Below are 12,547 nucleotides of genomic sequence, written 5' to 3'. Positions count from 1 at the left end.
ATTGAATATTATTTTGATTGATGCTGAGTGCACACAAGGGGATTCAGGTGCTTCTGTGACACCCAGCTGGTGTGCTTTGATACACAGAGCAAGCAGGAGCATTTGTGTTATCGGTGATGAGTGATAATAAAGCTTGTGCAGTATTGGTTACTACTTTTCAAAAGTAACTATGCTAATACAGCAATATGAGCTTGCTAAAGGGCTGGCACATTAATCTAATCTTGCTTTCAGCTTTCTTCTGAACTGATGTGAAGTCCTGGTCCAGGTTAGCTCAGCTCCATTTGCAGTCTCTTGCTGTGGAGACAACAGAGCCAAGAGTTTTGTGCATCTTCTATAGACTAGAAGTTTCCATGTAGCTTTTTACTTCTGTATCTAGGGCCACGTCCTTTATTCCCCCATGCAACATGTAGCAAGGGAGCTCAGATGCAGGCAATCATTCAGAAATCCCTCTGCGCCATCAGGGAAAGACTTTAAAAAGCCTCCCACAGGCCTCATTAGTTTGTCCTCTTGGGCAGCATCCTTCTTGTCATTGGGGTCCTTCATACCTCAGGAGACGCTGTATAGAAATGGTACATTTTCTGGAGAATCTCTCTGGGCTTGTTGCAGATTTCTTTCTGCTTTTCACTTACTCCTCCATCCTTTGCCAGAAACTCTGTACTGTTTCTAGGAATGGAGAGCAACTATGTGGAGTCATCTGGGCACTTCTACACAGATGACCTGTACATGAGCATCCTCCTTTATCATCAGACTAATCAGAGCTTTCTGAACCTAAGTCAGAAGGTGTTGACTCCCATCAGTCCCACTCATTAGATGTACTTTGGATAGCCTGTGTAAGTATTCACCTTATAAGCTCATTTGGATGAGAAGGGCTCAAGATCCTGTGTGACAATCAGAGGCCAACAAGGTAGTAAAGCATTCTGCTGCACATGAGCCATCTTGCATCTTTTAGTTGTGTGCATGTAATGGTTGGTCTAGCTCGTACACTCACCTATGCTCATTAAAAACACCATGAAAGCAGGGCTGTTCATCCAGGCAGCTGTCAAGTCTCTCAGAAAATGTAAGTAGTTTAAACAAGAATTTGGTCGAAGGCTGCATGTAGCTCAAGTGGCTCTCCAGGCCTTAAACTTGAACTAGACTATGTAGGTCCTAACCTTTTTGTAGACTTGAGAACTTTTTAATATAAGTTTTAACATTCTTTTAATATTGTAGTCTGTAAACCTCAAATTAGCTTTGACCTGCATGCATTTTTCTCACTGACAATGAAAACTCTTCATTAAAATATGTTGCTTATTAAAGTGAGAGCTGCAGAACTTTTAGGGGGCAAAAGGGTACTTTTTCATGGCTATAATAAAAAAGTAAGGGCTGAAGCACAGGTATTAATCTTTTTTGGTCTGAACGTAAAGTGTTGAGCCTCTTAATAAGCCTTGCTGAAAACCTGACTTCTACAGGCAAATCTCATTCCTGTTTTCTGTCTTTTCCAACTCTTATCAAAATAATCCTTGTCATTTTGTGAGTCTATCATTTTAACACCAAACCCCTTGTTCTTACTAATAAGCTACATGCATATGAGATTTGCCATTGCCTCCTTTTAGAGTTGTCCTCTGGTCTGCAGGGCTGCCATCCCATGACCTTGGAGAAATGGCTGTTCAGTTGCTGGTTCACAATCTCCAGGCTGATGTTTCAAAGTGGTCAGAATTAAGTAAGGGGGAGGAAGGAGCAAGTAAGATCAGAGTATGACCATGATAGGTGATTCGCCTATTTTAGATCAACTATATGGGTAAGAGGTGGTGGTACCACATCCAGCAGTGATATCCATCCTTGCGAAGGCAATGCAGATAGTCTTGAAGGGGAACAGGTTTCTTGGAGAGGGATTTCCTCAAGGAGAGGGGAGGGAAATTATCTGTGAGAAGGCAGAGGTGTTTCCTGAGCTGTCAGAAATGGCTCTTTCCATCTTTCCAGTTCGTCTCCTCTTTTTGTGAAGTGGGGAACTGTTGGGAGTGGAGAAGCTCTTTTACTGTTCTCTCTTCTGAGGAATTCCAGAGGACCTGTGATTTCCAGAATGCTCTCCTGCCAGTCATTAGGCTTGTATTTTCACTTAACTCTTTTCACGTTTAATATTGCCAAAGAAAAACAAAGGTGAAGAGGAAAAAAAAAAAGCAACCAAACAATAGCTGAGTTCACCCTGTGAAAAATTCAGGGAGTTTTTTCCCTTTTCCCCCTTCTCTGTCATGATCTTCCTCAAAGGAGAAAGTAATTGATTCAGTGTATATGAGTGAATTAATTGACTTTTGTGAATGTACTTGATGAGTCCAGCGTGGCTACAAGCTTGAAATAAAACTATGTTCCAAAGCTGTCCTCAAGAGTAGATGCTTCTTCTGTTGAGCTGTGAAGTTGTTGGCTTTATTTCTTAGCGCGTTACGTCAAATCACTTGACTCTTTGCCTTGAAGCCAAATGAAAGCCCACATTAATAAATATATTTTGAGTGCTGTAGGATAATGTGATAATTGAAATTTCTTTGCATATTTAAAAATAATATTTAAAGTTAAATACCACTGACTTAGGGAAAATATCCAGTTCACAAGGCTATCTTTTAATTTTTAAAAAATATTATTTTGAAGTCATTTAATAGAAATTGATTTAGCTTTTACGGCTGTAGTAAAAGCCATTTCTGCTTCCTGCCTTTATTAAAATAGTTTTTGGTACCATGACTTCCATTTTAACCACAATTCAAAAAGGAATGTGCATGTTACTCGTGACTTTCCTGCTATTATTTCTTTTGTTTCTGTATTTTGCCTCAGCACATTGTTAGACCCAGCCCTGGTAAGACGGTGATTGATATGGCCCTGGCTAAATAGCTAAACATACAGTGTATTGTGTCTGCACTCAGGGAAAAAAATGAAATGCAATTAAATTCATTTCAACTTCAGTAACATGACATTTCTGTTTCTTTTATGTCAGCCTTTATTCTCTTCTATGATCAGATTTTGTAACCTCTTTTATAATGTCTCCTCACTTCAGCAGTCACTAAATAGGATGCTTGTGTTGCAAGTTAATTAGAAATTCTCATATGCCTGAACTGACTTTCCCTAAATCTTTGCTGTAGTTTCCACATATTCCAAGAGAGTGCATTTCACCAGCTGCTGAGCTGTGAGGTACGAGGTTCATATCCACTCTTGAATCCTCTGTGTTTGGCTTTGCAAAGGCTTTTTGCGTTCCCATTTGGAAACTGTAGTATTTCTTAAAATATTTCAGGCAACAGGAAGGGTCTGTATATTAGGAGAGATTTTTCAAAACTGCAAAGAAAATTCCTGGGAAACAATAATTCACTCTTTCTATTGACAGTCTATGAGTAATGCTTACGGCCTTTAACTGCAGGTGCCAATAACAATGCAGGAAAATTACAGGAGCGCAGTTGAAAAGGGGAGGACAAAATATGTCCACCATCCAGCTCTTTGTTCGTAACTGTAAACTAAAAAAATACACAGTGTCAACTGTTAGCTGCAGGGAAAGCATCTGTAGAGTCCAGTGAATGGTTAAAAGAAGCACAAGGGTGAGTTAGGTTCCCATCTACATTTACCTTAAATACTATTATACGTAGGTTTCAAAAGTCATCTTTAGATTCAGTGAGAATTATTATTTCCTAATGAAAAATACATAAGCAATTCCCATTAAACATAACTTTGAAGGAGAAAGCCTATCATACTTGCAGATTTCCTTGGATACACAGGCATTATTGTTGTACTATTAATCTCTTTGTTTTAGCTCCAGTGCTCCATCCCCCAGCCTTATCTCCCCATCCCTATCCACCCTGTACTGTTGTTTCCTATAATTAGTGAAGATACACATCTGTCTTCAGGCTGCCACCTAATCTCTAAGGCCATATGGGTAAATGGAATATAATTATAATTTAGTAGAAACTGAGCCTTCTGCACATGGTTGTATTACTCTTGTTCTTTTTAAAGCAGGCAAATTGAATCTATGATATAGTAGAGCTTGGCGGCTGGGGTTAGTCCTTACAAAGTACATATTTTTTTAGAATGAATTTCTGTTGTGTTAAATTTGGGTGGGAATTAACGCCAGTTTGGGAGGAATTCTGACACAATGTTTCCACAATATGCAAGCAACCTGCATATTGTGAAGAAATCACCTGTGGTTATATGCAAAATATTAACAGAGGTCATTTTTTGTCCCCCTCTTTTTCAGTTATTTTTATTTCAGTTGCTGCGAGGACTGTCTTACATCCACCAGCGTTACATTTTGCACAGGGACCTGAAACCACAGAATCTTCTGATCAGTGACACGGGGGAGTTAAAGCTGGCAGACTTTGGTAGGCAAGCAGTTAATTACAAGTCTCTTATAATGTTGTAGGAATGTCAGACAGATGGTTCCATTGATTTCTCTTCCCCCACCCTATTCCTTAGACACACCTTCTTCATTGTAGATAATTGCACATTTTTCTCTTGAGCGAAGAAATTGATTATGGTCAACAAAATGCTTGATTAAAACGGAGCAAGTGAAAAACAAATATATACTCCAGTTCTCACCAGGAAGATAATGCTGAAAGTATTTCAATTTTATTTACCAGGAGACCTCTGAAGTAGAATTCGAAACCTTTAAAAAGAAAAGAAAAAAAGAGAGCGAGCTGAGGAAGTACAGAATATATGAAGAGCACAATCACTTTATGCAAGCAGCTCTAGGGTTGTGGAGATCTGCATTAAATTTCATAAAATGGTCATTGAAAGAGACTGAAGGACACAAGAATACATATTCCTTCTAAAGAATAAAGGAAACTAGAATCACCTGGACTCCTTTATGTATTCATTAGGCCCTTATGGGGAAGCTTTATGTGGAGTATAAAACCAGGAGAAATTGTCCACTGAAAGGTTAGCCTTTTTGCCTTTTTTGTTTTTTTTCTCCCCCCCAATACTTTTTAGTGTGAAAATCATTGTGAATTAAGATGTGGAAAATGGCAACATTTCTTTTTAGTAATTTTTAAAAAATGTTATAGGAATTTCTTTCCTGTGGGTCAACTTTTCAGCTACTGATTCCAACAGAACTTCTGAAGTAAGCTGAAAATGTGATCCATCAGCTTTTTTGAAATGCCTTTTATGACTTCTATCCACATCGGGCTTCACATTTCGTTCACCAGCAGTGATGAGGTAGCCTTATGAGCTAATTGGCAATGTCACCATTAATGTAGTAATTTTTTTTGTCTTTTAATTAGCATTACTGCAATTAACAGCTCAGTGTGTATTTGCTATGCTGGAGAAAGGAACAGGACTTCAGGTGGACACAGTCCGTAAGAACTTACTTGCCTTTGAATTGTAAGGCAGTTAGAGAAATAGTATTAGAAATAATTATTATCTGGTTTTACATATCATTTTCTGTTGGTGTTTTTCAAAATTTGGAAGATACCAGAAGTGTTTTAAAGATATGCTTAAAAAAACATTCTCACATGTTGCATTTTACTGTGAGATTTCCTCTCTTAAATACATGAAACAGGTGAACTGTTAAGTGTTTTTGTAGTGAAATATGAGTTAGTCCTCTGTTGAGGGTGCTGTGCTGTTTGAGATGACTGGTTTTGTTGTATCATTTGTATGTATAAAACACTATGACCTTATCTGACTTCCAAGTATCGCCATGTATTAAGTCCTTCAAGAGACTGTGATGATGGTGCTCTAGCTTTGGTGGACACTGAAAACTCTTTGTAGATGGTCTTACAAACATTTTTGACTGTAAAATGTTTCTTATGGTATGGGGGTTTTGTGGTAGGGGGAGGTGCTGGTGAAGCCTTATGGCTTTTATGGCTGGGGAGAGGGAAGCTGCAAACTTTTCAGCTGTTTTTTTTAAGAAAACAACAAAAAAAAACATGTTTCACCAGCCCTTTTAAATACCTCACTGGAGGTGTGAACAATGAAATGTCCAGCTCAGATGCAGGTTGATCTCTCTCTGTTGTAGTGCCTGATGTTGCCGTAGAGCAGAAGAAAGGGTGGGATGTTTTGTTTTGCCCCGCTGTCGTAGGAAATGTGACCATCACTTCTGATGAAGTTGTTGCCTCACTGTGGCACTAGGCTAAACAGGGATGACATCAAAAGCAGATTTTCCCAGCTTTGTGTTAGTGAGAATTTAAAGTTGACTATTGTGTATTATTTTGTGAGAGAGACTAGACATGCATAAGCACAATGAAAAAGAAGTACCCAGTAGTAGACGTAAGAATTTGTAATATTGTGGAGAGGATTTTTTTTCTTTTGTAAGTTTGTCCTGACCTAATGGAAACATCTGCATAATCTACTCTTATATACTGAGAGAAGATTATATAGCTCCACTTTTTAAAGCTATCTTTTCTTTCATGGCTCATGACCTCATAAAATTGAAAACCAGATGGGTTATATTTCTCTTCTGAGAACCAAGATGAAAAATTAGAAGTGGTGAGGTTAAAGTCTGAAGGGTTGTGACCTCTTTCACTGGAGGCATGGAAATGAGAGCACACCCATGTGCTCTCTGTGTGCACCCCAGTGCATATTTACTTATTTAAAGGCTGTATTATTATAGCCCATCTTCCACCTTCCTGGTATGAAAGACTCTTCTTAAACAAGATGTAAAATACAGTCCTTTTTATGTTTTTCTCCCACAAATGACTAAACTGAAGTAATGCGCTTGGAAAGGAAGCCGGTTTAGATTGTATTTTTGATTAATTACGTGAGGAGCAGTATGGAAATTGGAGAGATGGGTGTTTTGCTTTCTAATGCACTCAAGGCAGGAGAGAACCTATCAAGAAATCAGTTTCTGTCAGAGATAGGATTGACTTTGATAGCACGATAAATATAAAATCTTAGAGCAAAGGCTTTTTAGTCTCTAAGGACAAGACCTTCAGATTTTGGTTTCATGAGTTTACAAAAAATCAACAATGTGGCCAAAGTTTTCCATTTGGCATCAGGCTTATTTAATCTGCTTAGTGTAAGATATCAAATACTTAGAAGCAGACTGCAGTAGATCATAGTTCTTGAATAAACAAGGTAAAAGAAAGGCTATTCATGCCTGCCAGTGCATTGCACTGCGGCTGAAGTGGAATCTTTGAATAACCGTGGGCATGTGTTTTTCTACAGCACGGCTCCCAGACATAGCTACTCCACTGTGTGGGAGTGTCTTTGTTCAGATGAACGGTGGTTTGCTTTTCTGTTCATTGTGCTGTAGCTGCTAGGAAATTAACATTTATGAGAAGACTCAGTGGTCAAATGAAAAGGAAGAACAGAACATAGAGGCTTTATCAAATTAAAAATGGGTGAGCTGTAAAAAAATGGCTTTCTGGAGAAGATATAACAGGGCACACTATATCTTGAATAATTATTGCTATGAAAAATAGTCCTTGAACTCCATTCCTGCATTCTTTTTTAAAATCTAATTAAAATTCCAGAGGAAATTAAAGTATATTAAGAATTCTTATTAAATGAAGTGCAAGAATTATTTTTGATCCAGTGGTGTGAATTTGGCTATCTACAGGTTTGTTTGTTTTCTCCCTCACATATGTCTGTCTTGAGTAGAAATAAAGTAATATAAACCTTTAACGAGTAACACCATAAACAATTACAAACTTAAATGAACAGAGCTGTGTGCTTAATGCTAGGTACCACACAGACTGAGGTTTATAGCTGTTCCTTAGCCTTTGATCAGTAATTTCTTCACTTTAACTTTTCTTTACACTGTATACAAATGCATTGATTTGGCCTTTGGATGTGTATTGACTTACAAAGAGAAAATCTTTGAGCCTTTGTTTAGGAAATTCATCACGTAGTTTTAAAAGCAAGGTAAGTTTCTGGAAATAAATGCATTTATATTAACTATAAACAGTGTCAAATGGCTGTACAGCTGCAGATAGGAGCACAAACTCAATGATCAAACACTAAGAATTTATTTTTTTCAAGAGTTAGTTGCGATCAGGTGATTAGTAATGTAAGCAAAATAGTTATCTAAGCATATATGTGATTTGTATTTGTATTGAACACCTAACCAGTGCTGTATACCATTTCAGTGATCCCTTATTTTCAAAATGTCTCTTTGAACCTCTAAGAAATATGTACCAAAGCCTTTAGGAGCAAATCCAAATGAAAACACCAAAGGAACAGAAAAGCTTTGCCAGGCATATAATATTTGACTGCATGAGGATGCTTCTGACTGGCCATAGCAGAAAGGTCTGAGGTGTTAGAAGCAGCAGAAGCTCTGTGAGGATGTTGGGACACTTGGGAGCACAGTCCTTTTAGGTGAAAGAGTAGTGTTGAGCAGGTGAAGATCAGATGCTGGAAAAGAGTAAGGGAGAGAATCAATAAGTGTAGAAAAATATAGGCCCAGGGCAAAGTGGGGCAGGTGATTTAGTCACAGCAGACTCTGATAAGGCTGAGATGCTCCATGACTTCCTTGTCCTGGTCTTCATGAATAAGATCTTGCAGGCTTTTGTTCTCAGAGATGAGGTTCATGGAGGAAAGGGCTAAGTGGAAGAGTTAGGGATCTTCTGAGAAATCTTGACCTATGGAAGTTCATGGGTCCAGGCAGGAGGCCTCCTGAGAGTACTGGGAAAGCTGGCTGATGTCATTGTCAGGCTGCTCTCTATCACCTTTGAAAGACTGTGTAGACTGGGGAAGGTCCCAAATAACAGTTAATGCTGTACCCATTTTCAAGAAGGGCAAGGAGGAAAGTCTGGGGTACTGCAGGTTTGTCAACCACTATCCCTGGGAAAATGATGGAGCAAGTCTGCTTGGAAGTAATTCCTGTACATGTGAAGAAAGTGTTTGCCAGTTTTAATTGAGGTAAATCATGTTTGGTCATTGGGATTGCCTTCTGTAATGAAATTACTATCTTTGCAGTCTCCCTGTGCCTAAGAGAGGATTACCAAGAAGACGGTGGTGCACAGCAGGAAGGTGCCCTTTACTGAGGTGCACAGTGGGAGAATGAGGGATAATGGTCATAAGTTGAAACAGAACTGATTATTGGGATGGAAATGTTCGCTCTGAGAGTACTTGCATTGGAGCAGCCCAGAAAGGTGGTGACATCCCCATTTGCTTCACTGACTGGACAAAGCCTTGAGCAATCTGGCAGGTTGGACTAGGCAAATTCTCCTTGTGTGGTTCTGTGACTGAGCTTTTTTATGTTTTGTTTTGAGTTTTCATGATTTGGTATTGGCATTTAGCTACTGTGCATGGTGATATAAATCAAGATTGGCTAATCAGTTATGTTTGCATCCAGATTATCATACTTAATAAACTCCAGCACAAAATCCCTAAATAGCTGATAATAATCAAGTAGGAGGTGGATCCCACCTTCCATGTGAGATTTTCCAGAAGGATTTACTCTTTTTGTGTTTGTTTCTTATTCTCCGTCTCAAAACATCCACTAACAGCCTAATACTCTGATGCTTTCAGGGGCAATACGGACCTTTAATCTGATTGTGGTATGGTTACTCTTATATATCCTTTAGTTAGAATAATTTTCTGCTTTCTGGTTTGGAAAATGCATCATTATACTTGTTATTAGAAATTTTTGGATAAAACATTTACATAGCTTTTGAAGGTAGTCACATTGACATCACCTTTCAATGTATTGAGAAAATCCTCAGGGCACGGGGTCTAGAGAACTTAACTAGCATGTGGGGCAGTGGTAGCACGTCTGAGGCTGTGAGAGAAACTGGACAAATTATTGATGACGCCCCTGTCCTGCTTTATCTGTGAGCTGATGAACCTGCTGCTGGGAGTTGTATTTCAAGGGATTGCTTGTTTGTGAAACTTCCCTGCAGCTGCCTTTCTCATTTGTCTTTTCTGCTTGGTGTGCAATAGAAATGAACTGCACAACAAGGGTGGATGAAAAGTTTAAAGACCTATTTGGTCTCTATTTTGAACTGTGCCTTTATTATAAGTGCAAGTAGCTGTGGGCTAGTCACATTTTTAATATAGATGTTGTTTTTTTTAGTATGTACACTGACCATTTCACTGTGCCATGGCTCCAAGATATAGTGCATGACTGGCTGTGCAGGTATTTGAGAAGCAGAAGTGCAAAATATGATTTCAAAGAGAAAAACAGCATGAGAATCTTCACGGAAATGTCTTTGCTTTACTCTCCCAAATAATGCTGACCCTGAAGCTTTTCCTGTCAGCTTTTTGTTGTCTTTGAGGATCTCCTTGAATGAATAAGGAGCTGCAGGAGGTCTGCATTATGGTTGAAGGTCCTATCTTAAGCTTTCAGAGTTTTGTTAATATAGAGCCCTGTGAAGTAGTAAAAGAAAGAATCAAGTAAGTGTGACTGAACCATGCATCCTTCTATATATATACGATGATTAATAATAGATAGCAGGAGTAAAGAGGCTTGAGGTTTGTAATGAAGAGAATTACACTTGATGGAGTTGCAGTTTAAAACTGCAGCTGTAGATTTTTCTGTGGGGAGCATTCAGTGATATGTCACAAAGGACAGAACTATTGCTGTATAGTTTGCTGTTAAAATGATTAAAGCTATGTTGTCAACTTGAAAAAAAAAAAAGAAATTGTTCTTTTTCACAGTAAGAATCCCATAAGGAGTTTCTTTATAATGTACCATGTAAGATCCATATGAAAGGTTGTATAGCATAACAGATTGCTTGCATGAATAACTGCTATGTTTTTCTGTGCAAATGCTCCACAGAGTATCAGTTCTTGAAGATGCTAGTATAAAGAGTTGTTGTAGTGCCTGAAGAGCTGGTACTTTACATTGTTGGTGATGCCTGATGAATTGGTTTGCAGAACTCTTCCAAGGTTCTCTAGTTGTACAGGCTGGCTCCCTCTGGTCTTCCTGGCTTCAGGTGAGCTGGAGGCACGTGGTGTGGCAGCTGCCGGCATTTTGGGGTGAGCGTGGGAGCAGCCCCGGTGGCTCCCAGAGCAACTGACCTACAGCTGGGTCCCCCGGCCTCCACTGCAGGACTTGTTGGGGCTGGGGAAAGCATGGAAGTTATCTGGGATTTTCTTATCAGAGGCTGCTGCTTATAGATGGGACCACCTTACCCTAAATGTAGGTCAACAGACCCCCTAACGCCATTTTGAATTGAACAGAGAAAGAAAAAGGCATTTCTTTCCCATATTCACATGAGAAGTTGATGTTTCTCCAGGTGCAGCCTGTTCCCCTCTGAGAACAGCCTTTAGAATCTGAAGAGTTTGTTCTCATAACACCCAGGAAGGTCAGTAATGGGTTTCTTTGAGGACTCTATTTATATTAAATATCAAGAAATGAAGATGACATCAGTGATGATGTTGTGAGTAAACTGAAAGAAAAGTGGGAACCTGGAAAGTGAAACCCAAACTGCTCAAACCTGAGTTAGCTTGCAGGTCTTTATAAAGGACAGCAATTAACTGTAAATATAGTGTTTTCAATTGAGAGCAGAAGCCGATGCTGCTGTTTGTGGTGCCAGCTGGGCTGGAGGCCTGGAGCAGCAGAGCAGATTCTCTGCATTTGTCCTGGCATAACCTCATTTGCACACTGTCGACTTTGTGGAAAAAGGCCTTGCCTTCCCCCGTGCTATCTCGTTCCAAGGAAGGGAGGACAGAGCTCAGTGGTGGAGTTGATAGTTTGCTAGGGGACCTTCAAATTTTCTCTCTTGGAGGAAATATTAAAGTTGTAGGCTGTGAAGGCCGTGGGCACTGTGGACCCAGAGATCCGTGACAGGCTGCTGTGTTAGTTATTTGCTGTCCCAGGATGACAGGCTTTCTCTCTACTTTCTTAGTTTCTAACAGTATAACTGGCTGCTGTCAGGGAGCAGCCAAAGCTGCCTCCTTCTCCTCCTCTCCCAGGAGCAAGGGCTTCACATGCTGTGCTCATGACCTTCTCTCGTCTTGCCCAGATCTGCGGTGAAAAATGACAGGAGATACGTAGGTGGCAGGAAACTTCAAGCAACAGCAGTGTGAATGGGTAGATCTGATTTCTGGCATTTGGGCTGAAGAATTTCTCTGTGCATTGTTTTAGAGGTGAAGATGTAGGAGAGAACGCATGGTCTAGTGCCACTGCACATGCTTGCTTCCCATATCTGATTGGTTTGTCATCCTCATCGTAGACCTCCATCTAATTTGCTTCATAGATCTGATGGTTTTATTGAGATATCAGATGAATCTACATAGAAAATTGCTGTTGTGAGAGTTGAAGAATACCTTATGTACAGAAATTGGGTTTCATAGTCTATGGCAGAAGAATAGATTTGACATAGGTTTACTATCTGGAGACAGCAATTTGCAAAAACTGTGAGGTTCCTTTTTCAACTAAGACTTCCATTTCTCTCTACTAATATTAAATACAAATTAGAGCCACACATTGAGGTTTTGTCTGTGATAGCTCTTTAACAGTTGAAATTAAAATTCTTGAACTATCCCAGTCTTTGCAGCTATTACTAAAGTAGATGCTGTAACTTAAGCTCTTCCCACTGAGAAGCACTGTGTAGGATTATTGGCTAATCAATAAGGACTTTTAAAAAAAAAAATTATTGAGGATCTGGATATTGGTGTGACTCACTAAATGGGTCCCCTGTTAAACACATCTCAGATC

The 12,547-nt window shown here is 39.4% G+C and overlaps 1 protein-coding gene across 2 annotated transcripts in view; it reads left to right on the top strand.

The window, feature by feature from the left end:
* The window catches only part of CDK14 (cyclin dependent kinase 14), a 320,901-nt gene that overhangs the window by 157,043 nt on the left and 151,311 nt on the right, over positions 1–12,547 (top strand). For both annotated transcript variants that reach the window (XM_082044834.1, XM_082044833.1), the window contains exon 8: positions 4,205–4,328. In XM_082044834.1, coding sequence (XP_081900960.1) covers positions 4,205–4,328 — 124 coding nt within the window. The remainder of the gene's footprint in view (positions 1–4,204; positions 4,329–12,547) is intronic.

The sequence above is a fragment of the Streptopelia decaocto genome (genome assembly GCF_964273445.1).
Source record: "Streptopelia decaocto genome assembly, chromosome: 2".
NCBI lineage: Eukaryota > Metazoa > Chordata > Aves > Columbiformes > Columbidae > Streptopelia > Streptopelia decaocto.
This window is presented reverse-complemented; position numbering and strand designations above follow the sequence as displayed.